The sequence below is a fragment of the Gracilinanus agilis genome, chromosome 1, assembly GCF_016433145.1.
Source record: "Gracilinanus agilis isolate LMUSP501 chromosome 1, AgileGrace, whole genome shotgun sequence".
NCBI classification, from domain to species: domain Eukaryota; kingdom Metazoa; phylum Chordata; class Mammalia; order Didelphimorphia; family Didelphidae; genus Gracilinanus; species Gracilinanus agilis.
The window spans coordinates 339,620,060-339,647,760 of record NC_058130.1 but is presented as its reverse complement, the minus strand read 5'-3'; the positions used below and the strand labels follow the sequence as shown (position 1 = coordinate 339,647,760).

General features: G+C 34.5%; 1 protein-coding gene across 1 annotated transcript in view; it reads left to right on the top strand.

The window, feature by feature from the left end:
- CERT1 (ceramide transporter 1) overlaps positions 1-27,701 on the top strand; it is a 174,291-nt gene that overhangs the window by 135,943 nt on the left and 10,647 nt on the right. Inside the window, exons 9-14 of the mRNA XM_044680828.1 lie at positions 1,418-1,504; positions 4,648-4,743; positions 5,301-5,378; positions 16,705-16,800; positions 23,277-23,409; positions 27,055-27,125. Of these exons, the coding sequence (XP_044536763.1) occupies positions 1,418-1,504; positions 4,648-4,743; positions 5,301-5,378; positions 16,705-16,800; positions 23,277-23,409; positions 27,055-27,125 (561 nt within the window). The remainder of the gene's footprint in view (positions 1-1,417; positions 1,505-4,647; positions 4,744-5,300; positions 5,379-16,704; positions 16,801-23,276; positions 23,410-27,054; positions 27,126-27,701) is intronic.

The following is a 27,701-nucleotide window of genomic DNA, read 5'->3' as shown; positions in this document are numbered from 1 at the left end:
GACCTAATTGAAAAGAAAAAAGAGAAAAATAAAAATTTAAATTTTTAAAAAGGTAAAAGAACAGCATAAAAATAAGTTATCAGAACCTACCGTATACAGCTAAATGCCAACAAAACTTGTGATTCAAAAGAAGTGGTGCATTATCTACTAAAAATAGCCACTTAAAAGAACCAAATAGAGATATGTCTTTTCCCAAAAAAATGATCTCTGAACTAGCTGTAAAGAATCAATGAAAATTTAACAACTCTGACTCTACTTGAACTTATCAGAGAATTCTTGCAAAGTTTATAGAGTTTAAAAGAATTGAAAAGGAAAACATTCTATTAAGCTTTTTTATGAAATAAATATAGAGGACAAAGCTAGAAAAAGCTGAGCGAGCTATAGAGAAATGTCATTAATACATATTTTAAATTAAATCCTGATAAAAAGAGAACCTCCCATTCTATCTTAAATTTTCATATGGAGCCCTCCCTACATCTAAACCCTTAGACATCTGTGACCCCCAAATTTTGGAGATGTATCAAATTATGCATAGCTTTCCCCTCCCTTACAAATTCTGTTATGGAGAGCTCACTTACTCCTGTGGTTCATATCATTTTTATCCCAGCCTTCATTTCCTCCCTGTTGCTAAGGTTGATCAATAATAGATTGTACCCTCATTGGTTTCTCTACCTTTTGAAGGTTGTGGTTATTACTTAGGCTAGTCAAGAAATAATTAGCTGCTCCAGTAGTTAGCCAGATAGTTGCAAGTTCCCCATGACTACTATATTATGATTCTGTGTCTAGCTTATGATGTGTTGCCTAAACAGCTATATCCTTTTTCTACTTTCTGTCCAGGTGGCCTGTAGCATATACTTTATAACAGTCTTTTTTCTTTCTCCTTGCCTTTGCTCATGTTGATTATCCTAAAATGGAATTCTTTCAACCCCCTTCCTTTTCAAGGCTAACTCATTCACTTTTCTTCCATATGATCTTCCTGGTCTAGTTCACAGTAATTTCTTCTTTTGTTTTTCTGAACCTGCGAGCCTTCCTCCTCCCCTCCACCCCCAAGAGCACTTAACTGTTTGACTCATTTAGAATTTAATCAAATGCTTTTTTAAAAACTCATATATTTTATTCTCAACCAAATTGTAAGCTTCTTGAAGACAAAGAATTTAGTATGTGTATAACTGACATCTCCCATAATGTGCCCTAAGTACATATTAGCCTCTAATAAATACTTGAATAATTACATAGAATTACAACTTTTTTTTTACAACTTTTACATATGGTAACTTTTAAGAAATTGTTCTTTAAATGTAATTAATGTCATAAATCAGATCTTAGTAGATAAGGTTGGAGTTAAAGTTCTGCAGCAAAAAAAATGTCTCTAATATTCTTAATCATGCTCTTTCTTTTTCCTGTGTATTGGAAATAGGAAGGTCCAAATAGTTTGATTAATGAGGAGGAATTCTTTGATGCTGTTGAAGCTGCTCTTGACAGACAAGATAAAATAGAAGAACAGGTATTTGTAATATAAATTATTTTAAGATGAATGTTAATATTGCAAGCATTCTTTCCTATAGGTAGCATTTGTGACAGCATTATTATTTGAAACTAATGGATCTGTTCTAGTCAAAATGAACTTGGTCTGTATTAATGATTTGAACTTAGATATCTTGCAGAAAAATTTCCTTGATCTCATTTTAGTTCCAATATAGTAGGTAAGAAAAAACTGGGGTCTTTTTTTTTCATGTCCAGGCTGTGATGAAAGCAGTATATGGAGGGTGGGATGGAGGAGGTAAATTCTGACTCTTTACTATAGCAAGCATAATCTCCAGTAGTGATAATTTTGCTGGAACCCTACCTACACTGTTTCATGGAGCCTTCCCAGTCTTCATAGGAAACAGACAAACATGTTTAGATCCATTAGAATTGATAAGATTCCATTTCCCTAGTGATACACAGGAAACTCTAGGAAGAAACAGGGCTAAATATATAAAAAATGTTATTTTATAGACAATAATTTGCTAGCATTTTCATCCTAATTTTCAAGAGATCATTGATAGGATGATAAACTCGAATTTAAATGCTTTTATTGTCTGTTAAAATATAGGTTTGGGTAAAAAAGTAGGCCATTTCAAACAATAGAATATCCAGGTTGTTGTGGAGTTTTTGTTTCAGCAAAGATTTTATATTGAATATTGTTTAGAATTGTGTCAAAGGCTTTGGAATTTTGTGATGTTATTTCATCATAATGCTATTTATTATTATGGAATTTGATTTATAGTACCTTTGAAAAATACAGCCAAAAATATAGAATTATTTTCATTAAGTCTCGGATAATAATTGATAACTACTATGGAATAATAGATATAAAGTCCTGGCCCTCAAAATCAGGAAGAACCTGGGTTCAAGGATTGCCTCTGACATAATATTTGCAGTGTTGAATCTGGACAAGTCACTCAACTTCTCCCAGACCCCTGGCAACTCTGAAACACAAAAACTTTCAAAAGAATGGCTCCTCTGCTTGCGTAGAGGGAATTTCCTTACTGACAGTTTATTACACTAGGGAAGTCACAGATCTATCTGGAATGTGTTTTGCATATGTGCATGCACATTATCAATATGTAGTACATATATATTTAACACCAAAGTAAATAGTATTATTTTGCTTCTAATCCTTTAAAAAGATCCTAGTCCATTCTTCTTTTGTCAGTATTATGCATTTAGTTTCAAAATGCAAACAAACTGGTTGCTTGTTTTACTTAGTGATAAAGAAAGATGGCCCTTAGTTTATTATAATCAGCACTCTCCTTTCCCCCTCCAAAAAGATTTATAGTTTTGTAATATAATTACACAAATTAGTAGATCGTTGATTGCTGAAATCCATCTATTTTGTTTAGACTGTATTACTATGAACTTTGTTTTTATACAGAATATCTTATTTCAGTCCCTGCTGCTTTTTCCATTCTCTTAAGCTTTTCTTCACCTTTACTCTCTTCATTAGTTCTAACCATTGCAATAGTCTCTTACTTGATCTATATGCCATTCATTCTCTCCTCTAATTTATCCTTCACACAAATCATTATTCCTGAATCAGACATTATCAGGTCAGTTTTTTCTCCATTTCATCTAGGATAAACCTTTACCATTTAAAGACCTTCATAGTCTAGCTCTATATAATGGGGAGATTTACATATCACTTCCCATGGTACACTCTGTTTCAACTGAACCAGATTACATGCTCTTTCCTATAACTAGTAGTCTATCTCCCACCACCATGCCTTTGCATAGATCTTAACATCAGATCCGTAACCTTTTCTCTCGTTGCTTGAAAGCTTAGGTCCCTTCAAGGCTTAGCTCAGATTCTGTGTCCTTCAAAAGTCCTTTTTAGCATTACTTAAATATTAGTACTACATTCCCCCCCGCCTCCCCGTTTGTTTAATATTTAGTGTCTATAAGGGTACCTGCTAACATACATCACACAGTGGATTCTGAATTAGTAAAAACAAATGTGTTTGGTACCTTCCCTCAGAAAACGTAGTCATTTATATTATTCATGACATTTCTTTTAAACTTGGCTGATCCCATGCTGCCTTAGTCTAATAATAGTAGGGCAACTGTCTTCTTTCACCACTAGAAGGCATAAGTATGCCACTTTGAGCTATCCAGTATCATGTATATATTTTAAATGCCTCAGTAGTTAAAAGTGTAAGATACTTTTAGCAAGTACATATTTGCTGATTTTTTTTAATGTGTATACATAATATACTAACCCTCATCTGTAAAAATAAGGATCATATTTGTACTACCACCAAGTGTTTTTACCTTTAAGTAGTCCTTTATTAAAAGGTTGGTATAACTATACTCTTTGATTTTCTTGTAATTTAAAACTGACCTTTGTTTTTCCTTTGACATTTTTGTAGCCAAAATTTGCATATTTAAGTTGAGATGGTTTCTTGAAGACACATAACCAGTTTGTGAAAGAGGCAGGACTTTAGAACCCTGTTCCTCCTCTGAGGAAGTGCTGTGTTGTCCACTAATGAGGAAATTGAGGTCCAGAAAAGTAAAGTGGCTTGCCTTGCCGAGGTTAAGTGGCTAATTGAATGAAGCCTCCTCTCCCCCTCACTCTTTGATCTCTTTAGTACAGTATTTTTTTCCTTATACCATTCTGTCAGTATAAAATAAAAGCCTAGAATTACATGGTATCTAACATCCATCCACATGTATTTTTGATTATTACATCATCTGATAACATAGGCAGTGTAAATATTATTGTGAAAAAACCATGACTGAAAGGAGTTAAGTAGAAGATGCTGAGCAGATCAAAGTAAAAATTAAAGTAGTCCCAACAAAATGACCAGTCCATTGGCTAAGGCATTGTTGGTTGTAAGACTTGGCAAGTTAGTAGCAGAATGAACAAGCATGAAATGATAGAATTTGGCAGAATAAAGCAGAGACACTTAAATTTTTTTAGGTATTTATAAACACTAAGTAGTCAGTTACCAGCAATTACAGATTGGATCTCTTCTTAAGCTGTAAAATATTTTTAAATATTAATCTTTTATTATTTATTATATTATTAATCATTATAGTTAATTTTATTATTAATTTTATGATATTATATTATTAATATTATAAAAATATTAATATTTTTCCCCTTAGTCACAGAATGAAAAAAGCAGATTGCACTGGCCTACATCCCTACCACCGTCTAGTGATGCTTACTCTTCTGTGGGTACTCATAGATTTGCTCAACAGGTAAGACAGGCTAACTTTAGCACTTATAGAAAGCTATGCCATATAATTTGTCATTGTTGACAGAAATTTTTCAAAATTGTAAAAGTTCTGGGTCTTGATTTGCAAATCTTCTTAAGTAAGCAGTCAATTTATCATTGTTTTTTAAATTTAAAAAATTACTTTTAATTATTTGCATTTGTTGTATTCTTTTTTCATCACCATTTCCTCTTTTCATTCATTCTCCCTACCAAAAAATTCCTCTAAACACAATTTTCTTCTTCCTTTTTTATAAGAGGTTGGCCAAATTAACCAGGATTATAAATCAGGCTAACTTTATTGGTGCTCATCATCATCAGGGTTAAGTGATATTTTTCTATCTATTGGAAAAGCTGCATTCTTTATAAAACAATATTTAAGCAAAATAAGTAATAGGTGCATGAAGTCAGCACTTGTTGCTGTGCTTGTCGTATGGTGCTTTGTTTTTCCTTTTCTTTATCTTGTGTTTGGAAGTTGGTACTGAATGCTCTATTGTGCCTTTGTTCTGATTACTTGGTTTTTTCTTTGTCTGTCTCTGGTAGCCCTATAGTCGTTCTTCCTCCATGTCTTCCATTGATCTAGTCAGTGCCTCTGACGATGTTCACAGATTCAGCACACAGGTACTGTACAAATGCATGGAGTGGACTTAAGTTATATACTATGTTTCATCCTGCTTTCTTAGTTCCTGGAATTCTTTGAGTTAGTTCACTTGGATTTTTGGTTTTAAATCTGTAACAAGAAGCAATAAAAAGGCATTCTTTGTCTATTAAACAGTTATTCTTCCTTGCATGCATGTACTCTTTTGACCTCCTGGAGCATACACGAGCAAGGAATTTGATTGGTGTGTTTTTTTTTTTTTTAGTGTGTTTCTTTTGCATTATGTGGTAGCTTTAACTTTAGATAGGACACCACATTTCTAATGGAGGTAATGTTGCACAGGATTAAATGATACAGATTTGGTAAAAGAGGTTCTAGAATAGCATAGTTGAATGTAGCTACTACAGTAACTTCAAAACTGTATTTTTGAAGAGGGAAGTGTCTTTTTGCTAACTTCGGTGTTTCAGTTTCTCACTCATGATCATACTAACAATCTACAACTCTTAAGATAGCTTACATTTTACTTATACTATTTTCTAAATATTAAATAAATAAGTTGTCATTCTAATATATGTGTGCATGGAATCATAGAATTAGGATCAAAGGAATTTTGGAGATTATCTGGCCCAACCCTATCATTTCAGCAAACTAAGACTCATATGTGAGGTTTTTTCCCAGTATGTTTAAAAATAATGACTTTTGAGGTCAGGGATTTAAGAAGAGCTAGTAGCTTTAATTATGTATAACTAAAGTAGAATTGTTTAAAACTGCATTGGACTTAGTAATCATTATTTCGATGATGTTCAATTTTTGTCATTCATTTTTTTTGTCTTTATTCAAAGGTTTATGTATTTTAACTGTCTTAAAAACTTCACCCCATGATGTCAGTTATTTGCTGCTTAGTAGTGATGGTAAAACTTTATAAAGGACAGAAACCACAATTAGTTGTTCGATTTGAGTACGTTGATATTATATCACTAAAGTGTTGTCAGTTCTGGTCAGATATGGACAAATACTGTCCAATATAAAATCTAATAGGTAACATTTCTTTTGTAGATATACACACTGCAGGTTTCTAAACAACTTTCCCACCCCCATCCCCCCTTTTTTGAGAAAGGGCACCAACAGAGTAGAAAATCAAATATGATATTTTTGGTGCAACTAAGGAAAAGAACATTGAAAAGATCAATTATAATGTTTTAGCTTTCATTTCCAAATACATCCCTCTCTTTCTTACCAGAGAGACTTTTATTTTAATAAAGAATTTTAAAAAGAAGAAAAAAAGAGATTGGAAAAAGGAACCCAAAACACCAACCAAGTCATACAATTCAGTATTCCTTAGTCAGTCCCTTCTCAACACACTCACCTTTGCAATATTGTTCTCTTATTTTTGCTTTTTAAAAAATCATTTCTATCTTATGCTTTTGAGGTCAGTTAGCAAAAATTAGGTGAACTCTGAGATCCTTGTTTTGTTTAGAGTAAAAATTAAATTGAACTTAAATAACAGCAGAATTGTAATGATTGGTTACCTGTTTATAGCCATTCACAATAGCATTAATAAACTTTCATTAACTAAGATTGGTTGGGACATGGGTGACTGTTGAAAAAAGTCCATAGGATGTATGGCAAGCATTGGGCAATGAGGAGGAGTAAGAGAGGGACAAAATGATCTCTTTCACAAATTGGCCAAGCTTAGTTCTGACAAAAATAATAACATATTTGATTCTTCTGCTCTACTTGGTGAACTAATTGCTATTACTATTATGGTTTCAATAGCTAAGTAAATCCATTTTTCTGGTAATTTTTCATAACCACTACACACCGTGACTATTCCTGGCCAGTTGTCTTGTAAATACACTAGACTTAAGGCAACATGCATTTATTAAACACTTGATATGTGCAAGGCAAACCGTAAGACATAGGAAATACTCAATAAATGTTGAATGCGCAATTTCCATTGCAAGTTTCCATTGCAAAGCCAGCACCACTACTAGGAAAACTCAGTTATCTAGCCTAGTAAATATGTAAGTCAGTAGTATTTGATAGCAGTTCTCTCAAGAGTTTTTAAAACTATTTTGGATGATGTAATATTAAGACCACGCTATAGTTAAAATTTCTCATATATTTGTAGCATCAAATAGCATTGCAAAAATTTTCCATTCCATGGGCCAGTGATATAATTTCAGGGAAGTAATGCTAATGCCAGGTATCTATATACATACTTAAGAAATTTCCCTTAGTATTCAAGAAAATTTTAGGTGTTAAAAAAAGATAACAACCTTTGCTATAGTATAAAACAATTTCTAGTTTAGTTAGAATTTCACATTTATATAACTTTTTTTTTCCTGTGGAATTTAGAACAGGAAAAGAAATTTAAAACTCATAGTTTTTTAAATAATACATCCTTTTCCTTTTAAAAATGTGAAAGCAGAAGCTTCAGAGAAGAGATGGAAGGTGTAGAGGTGTTTGAGTGTGTGAATTTGGTGTGCTTAAGATTGGAATATGGAAATTAGAGTTCTGCCAGCATGATTCCTTTTCTTATGTTGGTAGCAGTGCCCAGGGTATATAGTGATTAGCCATGTGCTAAGAGCCTTTATCCACTGATATTAGTATTCCTGAGACAGACATTCAACTTTTTATAAGGCTAATCCTATAAAGTAAATGCATTACTTCCTTTTTTAATCTGATACAGAGTGAAAGAAGCAGAACCAGGAGAACATTATACATAGTAACAGCAATATTGTACATTGATCAACTGAAATAGAATTAGCTACTCTTAGCAATGCAACGATCCAGGACAATTCTGAGAGACTTATGACAAAGAATGCTATCCACCTCCAAAGAAAGAACAGTTGGAGTCAAAATGCAGATCAAAACATACAATTTTTCACTTTAGTTTTTATTTTGATGTTTGGTTTTATATGAGTATTCTCTTAACAAAAATTAACAACATGGAAATACGTTTTATATGGTAATACATATATAACCCAGATCAAATTTCTTGTCAGCTCTGGGAGGGGTGAGGGAAGGGAGGGAGGGAGACAATTTGAATCATATAACTTAACAAAACTGATGTGGAAATTTGTTATTACATGTATTGGTAAAATAAAATATCTTTATTTTTTAAAAAAAGACCTTACTTAAGGGCACTTGACTTACCTTCCAAGACAGCCCATTGAACTTTGGTATAGCTCTCATTTTTAGAAAGACTCCCCCCACCCCATCAAATATAAATACTTTCCTCTGCAACTTCTAGTTGTTGCTATCAATCCACATAATTAATATATTAGGTACTTTGAATTGCCCTTGTATTAGTAATAGATTTGTACAGCCATTTGGCCCTCTAAGGCTAAATAGAATCACTTTAATATTTCTGTTTTATGGTCCTTCAGATATTTGAAGGCAGCTATCTTGTACCATCTTCTCTTCTTCAGACTAGTCAATCCCAACTCCATGTGTCCCGTTCACCAAATCTCTCACCATTCTAGTCAGTCTTTGGATGTTTTCCACATTGTCGATGTCCACTTTCAAAATGACAAGAGATATACAGTGATTCCTCATCTATTGTGGGAGTTGGGTTCCAGAGACCCCCATGATAGGTGAAAATATGTGAAATAGCAGCTTATATTTATTATTTATATACATTTTTAAAGCTTTATTATTTATATATTTTTAAGGCTTTATTAACCATTCCCACTCTTCTATAAACCTTTTCCACACTTATAAACATTTCATATGCTCTTAAACACTTTCTGAACATATGAGCACAGTGCAGGAGAGCAAACAGACTAATGCTACAGTCACAAGGCCAATCAGTGCCCAGGATACAGAACACAACGCTGTGGTTGGTCACCTTTATTCCATCAGCTAATAGCATGCTGTGTATAATCTCATGTTGGCAAACTTGTGCAAGCAGTAGTGACGTACTGCATTTCCATACAATGGTATGGTATTTCCATACGATACAGTATGGTATTCATCCACAAAATCCTGTGCAAAAACTTCGTGATATAGAATTAGATATATATATTTTTTTAAATCCACAGTACTGTGAAGTCACAAATAAGTGAACTATAATATAGAAAGCAATGACTGTATATAATGCTCAGGATATCACTTAATAGAGCAGAATCTAAAAGTATCAAAAATAATTTTCTTAATAATGGGCCTCTCTTAATATGCAGCTAGAGTTCATTAGCCTTTTTTTTTTTTTTTTTTTTTTTTGGCCTTTAATGCATTGTTAACTCATTCAATTTGTAATCCACTGAACCTTTCAGATCTTTTCTTCAGGAATTTCTGTACATTCATACTTCTCTCACCTTACTTATACTTGGCAAGATGGTTTTTTTTGGGTTTTTTTGACCCCAAGTCTTAGAACTTTTTACTCTAGCTGTTTAAATTTTGTCTTATTAGATATAGCTAAATGTTTTGCTACTTGATATCTTTTTGTATGCTGTCATGACAGCTTACCCATCTTTCCTAGCTTTTGTTGTTCTTAAATTTGATAAGCATTCTATCTACATTTCCATTGAGATGTTTTATTAAAGACTTCATTACTAATTGACATTGTCATTACTCACTTTACATCACTCTTTTTCTAAGCCTGAAAAATCGCTTCATCCCAAGAAAGCTCTTAAAGCAAACAAACATTTTTGTAACGAGAAAGACCTGGAAACTACTACAAAATTCTACTACTTGCAGAACTAGCCCATACAATAGTCCATTGAATAAATGGAGAACCAAATCAAGAAGATTATTTCCTTAAGAATTTAATCTCTATGTGGTGCCAATATGGAATCAGGTTCAGTTCAAAATAAATAAAAGTGATTATTACCTCTCTAACCTAAAAAATTGTATGATTTGCTCCTCCTACAGATAATGAGTTTCTTGAGTTGTTTTTTATCCATGTCATCGGTAAGCTCTACTAAAATTGAGGTGTTAAGAACAAAATTACTGGCAGTCAAGTCCTGGACAGTAGCCATTTTAACATCCTTTCGATTTGCTAGCAAATAGTAACACAGTTCTTCTGAAATGGGCATGCATAAAAAGTGGCTTGCGAGATGCCCAAATTGAGTAGGAATAAGCAAAGGGAACAGAACCAACATTTAAGAGATGCAACAAAAAGAATTTCATATAATATGGGCATGTAGGCTACTGAGAGGAAAGTAACAGCAAATAAACTTATCTGATATGTAGCTGACAGGAATGAAATCACTTTTTTAGCTGCCTCTTTCCTTCATGCTGGACTCACATCATTTGCTGTTAGCTCTGTTTTCTTCTTGATGTTAAATCAATCAGAATTATGGTTTCTAAATTTACACTTATTATAACAAATTTAAAAGATCATTATTGGCCCTTAATGTTTTTACACTATAGTCTTTTTTTTTTTTTTTTAACCCTTACCTTCCATCTTGGAGTCAATACTGTGTATTGGCTCCAACGCAGAAGAGTGTTAAGGGCTAGGCAATGGGGGTTAAGTGACTTGCCCAGGTTCACACAACTGGGAAGTGTCTGAGGTCAGATTTGAACCTAGGACCTCCTGTCTCTAGGCCTGGCTCTCAATCCACTAAGCTACCCAGCTGCCCCCCACTGAGCTACCCAGCTGCCCCCTATAGTCATTTTTATATCTGTCCCTCTCCTGTTCAGAGAACTATTCCACTCTAACAAAAAAATTTTAAAACAAGAGAATAAACAGTTGAACAAAACCATTTGAGTCTTTAGTTTATTCTATACCCATATTCCTATGCCCCACCTTTACAGAAAAAGTTTGGAAGTGTCTTTTCTCATCTCTTTTCTAAGGGTAAGCTTTAATTCATGGGTTTTTTTTTCTTTTTTCTTTTTTCTTTTTTTTTTTTAAATTCATGGGTTTTTAACACACCCTTCAGGTAAAACTGAGTTATTAGTTCAGACAGTAAAAGTTGAGGACAGAACTGTCAATGTAAAAAAAAAAAATTTGAAATGTAAGAGTGTGAAGGCGTTGATCATTAATAGGCATAAGCTAGTAGTATAGTATTATATAGTCTTACAGCTATGAAATCATTTGTGGTTCATTAAAGTGGATTTTACTTACATACTACTTTTGGCTTTGGTCATTTCTAAATGCCTATTTGATGTGCCTCAGTGAAGAAAAAGCTTTTCAATATATTTTCTTTCTCAATTCCCAACCTCTCTTGCATGTAGCTTTCATCTCTACCACCAATGATCTCTTAATTGATAAATGTAATGGTCCTTTTTCAATTGTTGTCTTTCTTGACTTCTCTAGCATCTAAAACAATTGCCTAAGCTTTCTTTCTGGAAATTCTCTGTTTTCCTCTGGTTTCATGAAACTGTGCCCTCCTGTTTATAATCTATAGCTGTCTTACTTATTCTTCTCTTTTTCCTTCAGAGGATTATATGTGGCTGGCACACTGTAACCACTTAATAAATGTTTGTTGGCTGAATAATTGGGAAGACCCAAGCCATCTAGCTCCATACTCCTTGGAATTTGTATCCTGGGTTTCAAAAAAAGGCAAAAATATATTCTTTTCCTACAAGTTCTATTGTGGGGAATACAAGATGTAAACAACTTAGTATTGCTGGGTAGCTTAGAAGATGGAGCATGGATGGAATGTGGAACTGAGGTTCAGGAAATCCTAAGTTTGAATCCTTACACAGACACTTAATAGCTGTGTGATCCTGGATAATTCATTTACCTTTCCCTTACCTCAGTTTTCTCACTTATAAAATGGGTATAACAGTATCTACTTTACAGAGTTGTGAGGTTTAAATGAGTTAACATATATAAAGCACTTTGCAAACCATATAGCACTAAATAAATGCTATCTACACATTATGTAAATGCAAAATATGTGTATGCGGAAGGTAATTTCAAAGGAAAGGCATGGAAGGGGTAATGGAATGGAGTTGAGACTAGGAAAGGCTTCCTGCAGAGGAAGATTTGTGCTTATGCTGGAAGGAAACTACGAGTGCCAAAAGGTTAAATGTGTGGACAGAGAGCGCTCCAGGCACAGGAGACAGCCATGTCATCGAGTCACTGAGTCCAGAGATGGAATGTGCTGCATAGGAAGCAGCTGTGGTTCTAAATGTCAAACAGAATGTTTTATATTTATTAATGAGGAACCACTGGATTTTGTTGAGTAGATGGTTAAGAAAAGAAAAAGAAAAGAAAAGTAGAAAGGACAAGACTCAGCAATACATTCACTATGGAGCAAGTGTGAGAGCAGACTCCAGGATGACACCTAGGTTGCATGTTCAGATAACTGTGAGGATAATAGTATCCTTATTAGTAATAGGGAAATTCATTTTTAAAATTTTATTTAATTTATTAATTGAGTGTTTTTTCTATGGTTAAATGATTCATATTCTTTCCCATCCCCCTCCCATAGCTGATGCACAATTCCACTGGGTTTTACATTTGTCATTGATCAAGACCTATTTCTATATTATTGATATTTGCACTAGGGTGATTCTTTACAGTCTACATCCCCAATTATATTTCCATCAACCCATGTGATCAAGAATTTGTTTTTCTTCTGTGTTTCTGCTCCCACAGTTCTTTCTCTGAATGTGGGTAGCATTCTTTCTCATAGGTCCCTCAGAAATGTTTTGGATCATTGCATTACTGCTAGTAGAGAAGTCCATTACATTTGATTGTGCCACAGTATATCCATTTCTGTGTATAAGGTTCTCCTGGTTCTGCTCCTTTCACTCTGCATCAATTCCTGGAGGTTGTTCCAGTTCACATGGAATTCCTCCAGTTCATTATTCCTTTTAGTACAATTAATATTCCATCACCAACAGATATCATAATTTGTTCAGCCATTCCCCAATTGAAAAACATCCCCTCATTTCCCAATTTTTTGCCACCACAAAGCGTGGCTATAAATATTTGTATATAAGTCTTTTTCCTTATGATCTCTTTGGGATATAAACCCAGCAGTGGTATGGCTACATCAAAGGGCAGGCATTCTTTTAGCGCCCTTTGTGCATAGTTAGTAATAGGGAAATTTAGAAAAGGAGAGGGTTGGCAGGGGTGGGAGAGCTGTTTTGGGGATGCTAAGTTTGAGATGACTTAATACCTCCAGTTTGAAATATTTAGGAGTAGTTGATAAGGCAAGACTGAAGCTCTGGGAATCATCTGCTTTAGAGATGATAATTGATCCCATAAGAGCTAAAGAAATACCACATAAGTTAAAAAAGAATGAGTATGAAAGCTGATAAGATCTGGGAACAGAGATTTAGGAAATACTCATGGTTCTTTGGCATAATCTGGATGAAGAACCAACAAAGGAGACTGAAAGGAAGCAGATGGATGGGTAGGATGAGAATCAAGAGACAGCAGGGTGGTGGCCTGTCATGGAATTTGTGGGTTGGGGGATGTTGACGAGTCAAATTTGTGTAGCAGGATGAAAAATTGACAGAGTAAAGATGAAGATGCTGGGTCCCAGGGAATGTAGTGCTCAATGTGAATTTTTTTTTTAATTATTAAGCTCTTATACTGTTTGCCAAACTGGTCTAAGCATTGGGGATACAAATAGAAAACCCAGTTGGAACTAAATATTTAACTTTAATATCCATTGAATCAAAGAATTGGGAAATATTTGGCTTAGGTTTCAGTTTTCATAGTGTCTACCTTAATTAGAATCTTTGATAAAAGAGTGCAAGTAAGTTTGACCTTCATAGGACTTGTACTTCGTTAGTACCATGGAGCTTAACTTTATACTTGGATTGCTAATATAGCCTTTATCAAAGCAAAAAGTTAGTCAGCAAATATTAAGCTATCTATTGTGTGCCAGACACTTGTGTTAGGCATTTAAAAGGCACAAAAAAAAATGGAAAAATAAAAGGATAATACTGTCCCCGCCTTCAGGAGCTTAAGTTTCTTTGGAAAAAATAGTATGTACAAATATGAATATATTTAGGATGCGTGCAAAATAAGTACTCGGGAATTTTGGTAATTCAGCTGCTGATTGGTCAAAAGATGCTTTGTATAACAATGATGCTCAAGGTGAATGTTGAAGGAAATAAGAGATTCTAAGAAGTAGAGATGAGAGGAGTGCATTGCAAGTGCATTGAAGGAGGATAACCAGTGTAAAAGGATAGAGACAGGTGGAATGCCGTATGGGAGAAAAAACAAGAAGGCTAAGCAGAGTAGGCTGTAGAGTGCAAGAAGAATATTATGAAGCTAGAAAGGTAGATTGGGATCCAGGTTGTAAAAGGCTTTAAATGTTTAGATTTGTAACTAGAGGCAATAAGAGGTCACTAGAGTATATCAAGTATGGTATGATAGGAATGATAGGGTCATATCTGAGCTTCAAGAAAATCATGTTGGCAGTTTTGTGGGAGATGAATTGGAATAGGGGAGAAACATAAGGGAGAGAGATCAATTAAGAAGCTATTGGAGTAGTCTAAACAAGAAGTGATAAAGATCTAGGTGTGGTATCCCTGTGAAGGTACTAAAGAATGACCAAAATATGAGATATGTTGTGGAGGTAGAATCTGTAAGAATTGGCAGCTAATTAGATAGGTAGTGCAAACAAGAATGAGACACCAAAGTAGAAACAAGATAAAGGGAAGGATGGTTTGTGGGGAGAAGACCACAAGTTTTGTTTTGGATAAATTGAGCTTGAGATGCCTACTAGATGTCTAATTTTAAATGCCCAATAGGCAGTTCATAAAGAAGGCCCAAAGTTCAAGTGAGAAACTGGGACTGGGATATATAGGTCTAGGAATTATCTTTATAAAAAAGAGGAGGTCACTAAATAAAGGAGTACAGAGGGGTGAGGCAGAGCTTGCAGCATAATATGGATAATGATACAGGGGAAAGTAGCTAAGAACTGATCAGGTAGGAGAAGGCCCAAGAGAGAGGATAATATCAAGGTAAAATCCAGAAAAGAGAATTTCCATGTTGTAAGGGTGGTCATAAGAGTCAGATGCTAAAGAGAGGACAAGAAGAATAAGGATTAAGATGCTGCCATTCTTTTTGTCATTTAGGAGATCTTTGGTATAACTATAGAGAGAGCAGTTTCAATTGTTTTTGTGGCCAGAAGCTGTATTGTCAAGGATTTCGAATAGGAGAGGAAGTGGGGAGTGATTAATTAGGACTTTTTTTTTTTTAATGTCGTAGTTTGGTTGTGAAAAGGAGGAGAAAGGACTGTAGCTCAAAGGAATGATAGGGCCTTGTGAAGGATTTCTTAGTATGAGGAGAGACTGGGAATGTTTGTGAGTAGAAAGAAAGGAATCAGATAGAGACAAGATGAAAAAGTGGATATGATTGAAGTAGGGATTCTGCTAGAGAAGATGGAGTGTGGTGGTCAAGGATGCATGTAGATATTGGCACTGACAAGGACAAGAACCATTCTTTTTTCAACAACTAGAGTAAAGGAAGAAAAATTGAGAATTGACAGCAAGGACTTTTTAGTTGAATTAGAAAGGAAGAAGAGGGAGTTCACAGTGAATGGTCTAATCTCAGAAAAGATAGAGTGAAGTTTCCAAGATTTAAAAAATTGTCTTTTTAATTACCTGTTCCAAACATACCTCCAATCACTTTTGGCACAAATATGTAATAAGTTTGTCAGGGAATATTGTGTGCTATCTTGACCTACTGCAGTTTGGCAGAATGAGGCATGTATATTTTGTGCAAGTTATGAAGCAACTTATTCTTTTTTTGGTTTCAAATGAGTAACTTAGGATCAAAACACAGAGATCAAAACATGACAAAGAGAAATTTTTATATTGTATAACAAAGAATAAATTAGGAATACTGTTTTTACCAATTACAGAAATATTTTATTATCTTTCTTGTAATGTTTAATATCCACTCTAGGAGATCTTGTCTGTAGTTCTACCATAAAATGGGGACATTGGACTAGACATAAGATCATTAGAGGAAGGAGAGAACACTAAAAATTGTGGATATCATGGAGGGCTTTACAGAGAAAGTGGTACTTCAACTGAGCCTTGAAGGAAACTTTATTTCCTGTATTTGTTTCCCTTAAGAACATATCTGAACAAAAGCTTTTAATGGGGGAGAATAGATAACAACAAGGATTTTATTTGTCCCAGAAAATATTGTTAAAGCATGCATAGCGCATATTGAGCAATAAGAAGATATTTTTCTTTATTTGCATTCTTGCTTTCTCTTCCTTGACCCCCAATTCTTTAATTAACTTGAAATATCTGGAATGTGCTCTAACTCTAAAGCAATATATACAAATACTAATTGTAATGCCTGGAGTTCAGCTTCCCAAGAGCACTATATCTGGAATTTAGTAAATTAAGTGAGGCTATTTATAACTTAATTATTCATAGAATTTGGATTCTCATATTACTTTTATTCTTCATTTGAAGGTTGAAGAGATGGTGAAGAACCACATGACTTACTCATTACAGGATGTAGGTGGGGATGCCAACTGGCAATTGGTGGTAGAAGAAGGAGAGATGAAGGTAACACCTATTAAATAATTTATAAATAAATGTAAGAATTTATAACTTGTTTATAATTTTACTAATATAGAGGGCAAGAACACACATTAGGGCATAATGTTTAGACAGTGCCTAGGAAGTACAAAATTCTTCCTAGCCTGGATTCAAGTATCCTATCTAAAATTTTTTAGAATCTTTGATTGTGGCGATCTTATATATGCTACTCAAATAGATCATGTTTCCCTATCTCCATGAGCCAAAGTTACAAGGATTTGGGAAAAAATAAAAATTTGGGTTTTAAACAAATTATAGGTAGTAGATATCAAGGTTTTCTGCTTGAATCTCATAATTTACATATTGGGGTTTTTTTGTTCATTTTATTTTCACTGAATCTCCATCCTTCTCTACATAATTATTTCCTTGCCTCTTGTGGCTACATATCTCTCTCTCTCTCTCTCTCTCTCTCTCTCTCTCTCTCTCTCTCTCTCTCTGTCTCTCTGTCTCTTTGTCTATTTCTGTCTCTGTCTTTAAGTCTATAAATTAGAGTTACTTTACCTGTCTCCATCAGAGGATGATGTTTCCAGATTAGGGATTCCCTACCTTAGTAATATTATGGCTCCAGGCCAGAAAGGAAAATCTGTTGGTAACATAAAAAGAGGAAGAGACCAGTAGCAAGGAAATGATTACACTATAGTTTTGAGGTGATGGAGGTCATATTTGGACTTAGGTAGTGAGTGCATAAAGGGAATAAAAATGTCAGAGATAGTTTACAAAAAAAAATAGGATAGGATAGTTCTTGAAGATTGGATGAGAGGAGTCAAATCAATGATAATTTCAAGATTTTTGAGCTTTGGCATTTAAAAAATAGTAGTATAATTGATGAATAGGGCAGCTAATTTCTGGAGAAAGGTGGTCTAAGGCTACAAGGAAGGTTCATCATGAGTCAGGAAGATTACTATAAGAGAAAGTCCAATGGTATTGGGAAAATTTCTTTTAAAAACCATTTTATATCGCCATAATTAGATTAAGTCTACACTACTCATCTTTAATCACCAACTGTGAGAACACCTCTAATTCTGGGAGGTTGATAACACAAGTGTGCTAGAGTGAGTGGCAAATCAAAATCAACTGACTGCCCCCTAGGCAATACTATGAGAATCGTCTATTGTGATTGGACATACAAATTAGGAGGAAGGCACAGGAAGTGATACATAAGTGACCCCTTTAGAAAGAGGGAGTTGAGTGAGTGAGAGGTCTTCTGTGGAAGAGAGCGTATGGCGAAGGACCTCTTCTAGTTTGTGGAGGTGGTGAGTTTAAATTCTGACTGAATCTTCCTGAACTTCTCTTAAGGAACTTCCTTAATAGAGGTCCTCTGGCCCTCTGACTCTAGGCTGAAGGTTAATTAAGATCTACCTGGATTAATTAAGAGGATCATAGTAAAATACCTACTGGGTTAGATTCTTATTTCCTTATTTCCTCTCTCTCTTCTTAATTGTAAATAAACTTCCATAAAAGTCAGTTTTGACTTGAGATTATTCTTAATTGAGGTTTGATAATAGTTCAATTCTCTGGTGACCATCTTTTATTATATTGAATTTAAAAAAAAAAAAAAAAAACCTTTTCCCCCCTTACAAAATCTTATTTCTAGACTTGATGAGTTTGAGGTAATACAAGACATCCAAGATGAAGTATCCAAGACATAAGTTGAAAATGTGGGGCAGAAACCTAGGAAATAATCTCAGTTCTGAAAAGAAAGGCTTTAGAATCATACATGGAGAAGCAATAGTTGAAGCCCATACTAGAGAAAAGTCTTTCAAGAGAAGTATATTCAGAGAAAAGGATGCAGAATTGAGCTTGCCATTTCCCAAATTTAAAGGGAGAGGAGAAAGTACAAGAGATGGGAAAGTAAGTCTTAGAGGAAGAACCAGCATCATTTTAGTATCAAGGATATCAAGAAAGAAGAGAGTGGTTGACAGTGCTTGGTGCTTAAGAAAAGAAAATTGTAACTAAGAAAAACTATTGAGTTTGACAATTCAAAAGCCTTTAGGGATTTTAGATAAGATTTGAAAAATCGATATATAGGCAAATTATACCAATCATACCAACTCTGAGAGGTAAGTGCTATTTTCATTCCCATTTTCAAAAGAGGAAATTGAGGAAAATGGAGATGAAGTGACTTGCTCAAGGTTACACAGCTACTATCTAAGGCTAGATTTGAATTTGTATCTTTCTGACTCCAAGCCCAGCACTCTTATGTACCGTGCCATTGAACTGCCTCGGATATAGTTCCTAGAGGGCAAGGAATTTTTTTTTAATTTTATCTTTATATCCCTAGCCAGTGGCATATAATAAATACTTTTAATAGATGTTAATTGAATTGGATTAGAATTGCATGTTGCGATTATTTGTAAATTGAGCAAAGAACACAAGTGAAGAAATTAACCTTGAATAGGTTAAATATTTTCCTTTGAGACAGAGGAGAGGCCTAAGAACATGAAAGAAATATTTTGAAGTAGAGAAGATGAAATGGCATTTAAAGCATTATATATTTTTTATAATTCTTTAAAGCTTACAAAGAATGTTCCTTTAAAATTCTTTTGTGAAGTAGATAGTTATGTATTATGTAACTCTGATTTTTAAAGATGAGAAAACTGAGAAGGTTTGACTAGCCCAAAATCACATGATTTTAAGTTTGAGATTTGGTCAGAGAACTTGTGCCAAATGTTCTTTTTTCAGTAAAATGGCAAGTGAAATTATTTGTGGAGAGTAAAATAGAGGGATATGAATATTGAAGACTGACTTTTGAGGCAAGGTTTGAAACAGCTGCTGTGGCAGGTGCATCAGAAAATTAAAAAGATGAATAAAAGGATTGCTGAGCAGCAGTGAAGAGTAGTTTTATTGTTTAATTCAAAGAGGACAAAGAATACAGTATCAACATTGTGCAATATTTGAGATTCAGATAGAAAGCCATGACAAATGATCTGACCTTCCTGAATCCAGAATATTAAATTTATTTCCGTGTAGGTTATTTGTAATAAGATTAATCAGGTCATGTTTGGACCTCCCTCTTCAACTTGAGATCAGAAAGGGCAAACTTCATTCCTCAGAAAAATAGGTATTTTTCTTCCTTTGATGTGCCTACCACCAAGATAGCCAAATCATAGTTACAATTTGTCATTTTGCTTTTTAAAATTCTAATCAAAATATTGCTGAATATTGCTTTAGTTAGAAAAAGGAGGAAGAGAAACAGGTTAGCTGTTTTGGTATTTAGAGTAATAATGTTTATATGCTTTACCATCATGGTCATTTCCCCTTATCTAACATGAGAGTTCTCCTCTCCCTTAATAGTCTGGATGGCGAATAATAAAAAGGGAACTAACCCCAGAATCAGGAAAACCAAATTCCTCCAGATACATATATTAACTCTGTCAACAAAGGGAAAGTAATTTAACTTCTCCATGCAGCCTATAAATTGCATGGCGGGTGGAGATCTTCATTGAACTTCCCTACCCCAGAGCTGTGAAACATATCCTAAACCATATCCTAGAAGTACTGAACAAGATTAAAATATAATTGGGAAATATTTAACAAAATAAAATTTAAAAATAATAGATAATGTTAATGTGTAGTTTTCTTTCGGAGTGAGTGTACAGCCGGCAGGGATCCTTAAGTATACTTTATTGGCCCCTTTTTTTGAATTTGATATCACTATCCTACACCAATGAAATCACTGAAGGTTTTGTTTTAATTTGGCTTAAGGCAAACCTAAGATAAGAGCATGCCTAATTGAAGAAAAATTCTACAAAACAGATGTCGATAAAATACATCTTTTGGGGGATTTAAGTAAATTAACATGAATGAATTGAGCCAAATGATAAAGTTAAGCAAAACATTTTTGTTTTTTTTTTCTCCATGCTGATTTAAACCTTGGCAGGCTTAATTTTTCTTCACTTTAATCTAAAAATTTTTAGAATTTAGTTTTTGCATAATTTTAATTACCAGAAATGGTGCTTTATCATTTATTCTTCTAGAACATGTAAAAGTCTTGTAAACATTTGCTAAGTTTTTACCATGTGTAGTGTATGCTAGGTTCTGGTTAAGATACAAAGCTTAGAAAAGGAAAATTGCCCTCAAGGAGCTTATAGACTATTAAAAAAGTTGATGTATATATAAGTAACTATCACCTTGTAAGAGAGAAGTTATATATGTGCAGGTACCCGTAATTATAACTTAATAAGAGGGATGTTATATATACAAATAAATATAACACAAAATAAAACATGTAGGAAGGAGATAAATTCTATTTAAAGCCTCAATAGAAGCATTATTGGATGCAAGAATTATGGAAGAGTTCATGGAAGAGGTGGTATTCAACTTGGTTTTTTTTTTTAAGGATTGTCAAAATTTCAACAGATAAAATGACAAAAAAGAAGGAGCTCCAGGAATAAGGAAAATTAGCCTGAGCCCAGTGAATAAAAAGATGGGAAAACATAAGATTGATACAGAGGCTGGCAAGAAGTTTCTTTTGACTGAAGGTTAGAATATTTTGACAGGAATTACAAAAGAAGACTATGAAATGTTTTAAATTCCAAGATAAAGAGTTGGAACTATTTGGTGGTCAGAATATTGAAGATTTTAAACAGGGATGGTATGCCCAAATCTAGGCTTAAGGATAATTTACCTAGCAATGGTATGAAGGATGACTTTGACAGGCAAGGAAAGTCTAGACACTAGAAGACTTAGAGTGATTATAGTGGAAATAGAAAAGAAAGAGACAAATGCAAGGGATTATTCAGAGCAGACAAGATTATTGTGGTAGAGAAGAGTTTTTCTTTTTTTCTTTTTAGTCACAAGGTTGAACATGGGCAATTAGTGAATGATAATTAGGTTAGCTACCTACTGAGCTAGTGAAGTTTGGGGAAAAAGATAAGAAGTTTGCTCTAATAAATGTTGTGTAAATTGTTCATAGATAGTTTATATTTGATTCTAGAACTTGGAAGAGATGTCAAAAGATAGAGATACAAATTGGGGACCCTTTCAGGTAGAAGTTCTACTTGAAGCAATCGTAGTTAAATTAGATTGATAAGAAAGAGAATGTGAGAAAAAAGTCACAAGATCAAAACAGTGAGGAATATTCCCTTTAAGGAGTCAAAAATCTGACAAGAAGCCAACAAATAGTTGGCAATAGAGGATTTGTTAGAGGTTCGGGGCAGCAAAGGATAGACATATGTGGAAGGAACTGGTGATCAATAGGACAGTCTCTTAACAATCCTCTTAGCTTCCATTCTCTCCTCGCAGTTGCCAAAATAATGTTCCTTGAGACATATGTTGCCAAATGTACTTATTGTGTTGGTTTATTTGCTTAGCTGCTCTTTTTTTTTCCCCTATAAAAGAGGGTTCTGATGGGAAAGAGGATTGGTATTAGAAAGTGACTGTGATTTGGGGGGCAGGATGGTAAGTATAAGCCAAACATTTTTCAAGGGATAAGAAATCTGTCAAAGACACAGAAGCCAATCGTATGTAACTCTCCTGCCCAAAGAACTTTACTGGTCTCTTTTGCCAGTAAAATACCAACTCCTCAGTTTGATACCTAAGGCCCTTCAAAATCAGACTGCCCTCCAAGCATTATTTCACTTTACTCCTCTTCACACTTTTTGTTTTATTTTGTTTTGCGTGGTTTGGTTTGTTTTGTTTTTAATCCTTAATTTCTGTCTTAGAATTGGTACCAAATATCTAATCCGAGGCAGAAGAGTGATAAGGGCTAGGAAAGTGGGATTAAGTGACTTGCTTGAGGTCACACCTAGGAAGTGAACCCAAGACTTCTCCTGTCTTCAGGCCTAGCTCTGTATCCATTGAGCCACTAGCTACCCCTTCACACATTCTTTATATAAGTCAAAATGACATACATACTGTCTTCCTTTTCCACTGCCACATAAACTACCCCCTGTTTCTAATGTTCTCTCCTTCCTTACTGCTTTTCAGTATCCTCTTCCTACAGAGCTTAGCTCAGGTACCAGCTCTATCTCTGGAGCCTTCTTTCAGGAAGTCACATGAACTTCGCAGTATATTTATCAGTGTACAAATTTTGTGAGCAAATCACCATTTGCCTTCTATAAAATGTAAGCATCATGAGGGTAGAGACTAATAAACTATCTCAATTTTCTCCATTTTTGGTTAGGCTGATGACCTTACAAAGCAAATCTGTTAGAATTTTAAGTTATGGTTTCTTAATTTAAATGTCCAAAGATTACTCCATAATGGTTCTTGGGACAAAAATTAATATAAAGTTTTGTGATTTTAAAAAGTTTCATTTAACTTGTCATTGAAGATGGATTTGATCCGATTCCTATCCTTACCCCAAATTTATTTTAGGAGAATTTAATTTTGGAAATAATGTTGATAGTAGATTCTAAAAGGAGATAGTATTTGAAGGTATAATGTTTTCTTTGGGACTTGATTTTCTTTTTCAGTAAATTTCTTATGTATTCTCCATATAGGTTTATAGAAGAGAGGTAGAAGAAAATGGAATTGTTCTGGATCCTCTGAAAGCTACTCATGCAGTTAAAGGAGTGACAGGACATGAAGTTTGCAGTTACTTCTGGAATGTTGATGTTCGCAATGACTGGGAAAGTAAGATGCCACTATTAATCTAATTTGTCTAACTTAAAAAAAGAATTCTTTCATAATCTTGGCTTTTTTTTCTCTGAAATATAATTTGGAAAGATAATGTCCAGAAAGTTCTATGGATGATCGATTAAATTTTTGTCTTTATTTGCAAATCACATAGAGTTTTAAGAATCTTTCATGACTGACATTTGCTCTTCAGTGACATGAAATAGATAGTCCTAACAGATGGCAGAATCTTCATTTTTACAGATAAGGAAGTAGGTTAGAGAATTGATTTGAAAAAGATCATATAGTTGGTAAATAGCTGAGCTGAAAATAGAACCCAGTCTTTTGATCTTTCAGCCCTTTTTTCCATCAGATCATTCTGTCTACCTCATAGAAACCCTAGTGAGCTTTATTATGCATGTATGCATGAGTTCATAAAAATGTTTCATTAAGTGTTCAATCTATACATAAATGTTTCTATCAGACATTATTTGGCTTCTTCAAAAACCTGCCTATCCTAAACCTATGTTCCTGGTTGTCCAATTTCACCAGAAGTATTAGTATCCTGTGTCATAATGTCAGGACACTATTTGAATTACAATGGCTAATATTCCTTTTCCACTGTGTATTCATAGAGCCTTTTGGACCCGTATCAGACTTTTGGGTTTTTTTCTATTCCACATCTCCAGAAGCCCTCAACTCTGCACCTTATCTTTTCAGCCTTGTTATCAGGATTGAAGTAATCTGTTGTGACCTTTTAGTCCTTTTCTTCTTCCACACTTCAAAGCTTGTCTTTATCCATCCTCTGTTGCTCGGTACCATTATTAGATGTTAGGTGGCCCCTAGGTTCACCAAGGTTGTCTGTGCTCCTGATTCTATCCGTCCACACTGCCAGTTCCTCCAGGACTGGGCTCCATTAATCATTCCATCTACTCACTTCAACAATGGACTCTTTACCTTCTGAATATGTGTCTGTTTCCCCTGTCCTTTACAAAAAACAAACCAAAAAAAAAATCCACCTTATTATTAACCTTCACCCCATAGCCCTTCAAACTGTTGTCACGGGATCATCAGTTCATAGCAGGGAAGGACTTTAGTGGTCATTTAGTACAATCTCATTTTGCAAACAAAGACTTTATTGTCCAGAGATGTTAAATTATTTGAACCCAACTTTTTTGACTCAAAATATATAGTATTCTTTCCATGACACTATACATTTCGTGTGTCTCGTGCCATTTAGTCATAAATTTTTAGAGAGATTAATACTTACTGCTTCTGCTTCTTCATTATCCAGTTACTCTTCAGAGTAACTTGCTTTCTGGCTTCCTCCTCTATCACTTCACTATTTTCTCCAGTGTCAATCAGCAAGCATTTGTTAAACAGTTATAATTAGTGTCTATTAAAAAGTAAAGAATACCTGATGACTTCCTAATTGCCAGATATCATCCTTCTTTCCTTTGGCTATTTCTGTCTTCTTGAGGCTCCTTTATCCTTTGGCTTCCATGATAGTTTTTCTTCTTTTTCTCCTAAATAGTCAGGAATAAACAGAAGACCATCCCTTAGTCTTTTTTTTTTTAAACCCTTAACTTCTGTGTATTGGCTCCTAGGTAGAAGAGTGGTAAGGGTGGACAATGGGGGTCAAGTGACTTGCCCAGGGTCACACAGCTGAGAAGTGTCTGAGGCTGGATTTGAACCTAGGACCTCCCATCTCTAGGCCTGACTCTCAATCCACTGACCTACCCAGCTGCCCCCATCCCTTAGTCTTTTATTAGTTCATCTCATATTAATATTCTGGTAAAAGTAGATTACTCTCCTCCCCCACCCCCCCAAGAGCTCTGTACTCAGTCCCCTTATTTTCTGCACTTTCTAATCTAGACCTATAGTTTTAGTTATCATCATTTTGTAAATAACTTCCAAATTTTATATATTTAGTCAAGATCTCTTTGACCTCCAGTTTTGCATTTCTGGCTACCTGTACAGGGACATCTCTGTCTAAATATTCTGCTGGCACATGAAACTATGTCCAAAACTAAACTTTCCCTATCCCTGATATTGGCCCTACTTTACTATTCCTAATTTTAGCACTAATCAGTCATATTCATTGGGCTACCAAGTCCTCTCACTTTTATCTCTATAATCTCATGTCTGTGCCCCTCATCTCCTATCTATTCAAACTGCCACTAATGTTCTTAAGGCTCTGTAATAGTCCCCAAACGGTCTCTCTGCCTTTAGTATCTCCTATTTTGTATCCTTCACAATGTTAAAAAATATGTATTTTTATAACTTTAACTATGTCACTTATATTCAAAAACTTTTAGTGCCTTCTGATTTCCTGTAGGATAACTGAGCATTTAAAGCCCTATAAATACTGGCCTCAATCTACCTTTCTAGTTTGTTTCTCCTTTTCACATTTTGCATTTCAGCTACATTGGACTATTAGCTATTCCCTGATTTCATTCTTTCCTCTCTTGCCTTTATTCAGAAGGGCCTCATACTCAGTACATACTCCTTTTATTCTAGTCTATTGGGATCATTCTTTTTAATAGACACTAAGCTCAGAAGCCATCTCTTTACATGAAGCCTTTCCTGATCCTTCTTTGTAGAAAACCCTTCATATCTCTTTTGTCTTAATTATTTATGTGTCTTAGCTCCTTATAAGATTGAACGCCAGTTGACAGAAACACTGGCTTTGTTCTTTTTTTTTTTTCTTCTCTTTTTTTACCTAGCACCTAGCATGGACCCTTGGGTACTCTTTAAAAATCAGGTGTATGGTTTCATCAGCTCCTTGGTTCCAATGCAGATGAGTGAGTGCTCTGTCCTAATCTTAAAGTGTTTCCTAAGGCACTGAGAGATTAAAACATTATGCTCAGAATCACTGGGTCAGAGCTGAGTCTCAAATTCAGGTCCCTCTTTCCTCAGGGATATATGTATTTAGTAGATGTCAAACATTTGTTGAAAGGAAATAGAGATTTGGGAGTACTAGAAAAGGAGATTACCTAATGATTAATACTAGCAACCATAATTTATTTATGGTCTTAGTATAGAGTCTATTAATGCTTTCTATTTGTGTTTGATATAAAGACTGCTACATTTTACTATATTTAGTAATGTATACATGTTGGCATTAGTTGTTAACTAATAAAGTTAGCCCCCTAATTTTGGATTCATTGATCTGCTCATGAAACCTACTCAATACAAATAGATCAAATAATTGCACTTTTTTTCACCGAAGTAAGAACTTATTTCACTGTTTTGTCTAATCTTATGAAGGTTCTCCTGTTTATATACTAAGACAATTCAAAGTGATACTCTTAGTCTTTATGGAGCTTCATTCATGTCCAAATTTTAAGACATGAAGCCATTGGTTGCAAGTTCTTGGATTCTAATACAAAATAAATCTTGAACACAAATGCATTCTTAAAGTATATAATGTCTTGAAAAAAGAAGGTTCATTGTTGAGTCAGTTTTTCTAATAGTCCCACTGATGGCCTCTGACTTTTAGAATACTTTTAGGGCCTGAGAGGAGTAGTAAAATCATTTATTTGAATAATACCAGATATACACACTAACTCACATACATTCTTATGTATATGTGAAATAGTTATGTGATACTAAAAGTAAAAAAAAGCATTATTATTATTAATCTGATTTCCTTCATTTCAGCAACTATTGAAAATTTCCATGTTGTGGAAAAATTAGCCGATAATGCAGTCATCGTTTACCAGACTCACAAGGTATTACCTTTTTTTATCTGTACACTTTTAACATTCTGATGCTCTAGAGAATTCATGTAATCAGAAAGCATTTATTTAGAGCCTGTTATGTGCCAAACATAATTAGACCCTGGAGATAACAAATACTAACATAAAGATCCATACCATCAAGATATTATGTCCTTCAGGCATGAGGGACAGCCAGTACAAAGAAAAGCACAGAGATAGGAAGTAACTGGTTATGCAAGAGAAAGAGGAAAAAAAGACTAGTTTGTCTATATCAGTGGTTCCCAAACTTTTTTGGCCTACTGTACCCTTTCCAGAAAAAATATTACTTAGCCCCCTGGAAATTAACTTTTTAAAAAATTTTAATAGCAATTAATAGGAAAGATAAATGCACCTGTGGCCATCACAGCTCCCCCTGGATCGCTGCAGCACCCACCAGGGGGCGGTAGCGCCCATTTTGGGAATTACTGGTCTACATGGTAGAATGCAGTGAGGGGGATAATGTGTTATAAGATTGGAAAGGCAGAATGAAGTCAAATACTGAAGCACTTTAATGCCAAAGGAGTTTATGCTTGGATCTAGAGGGAGCAA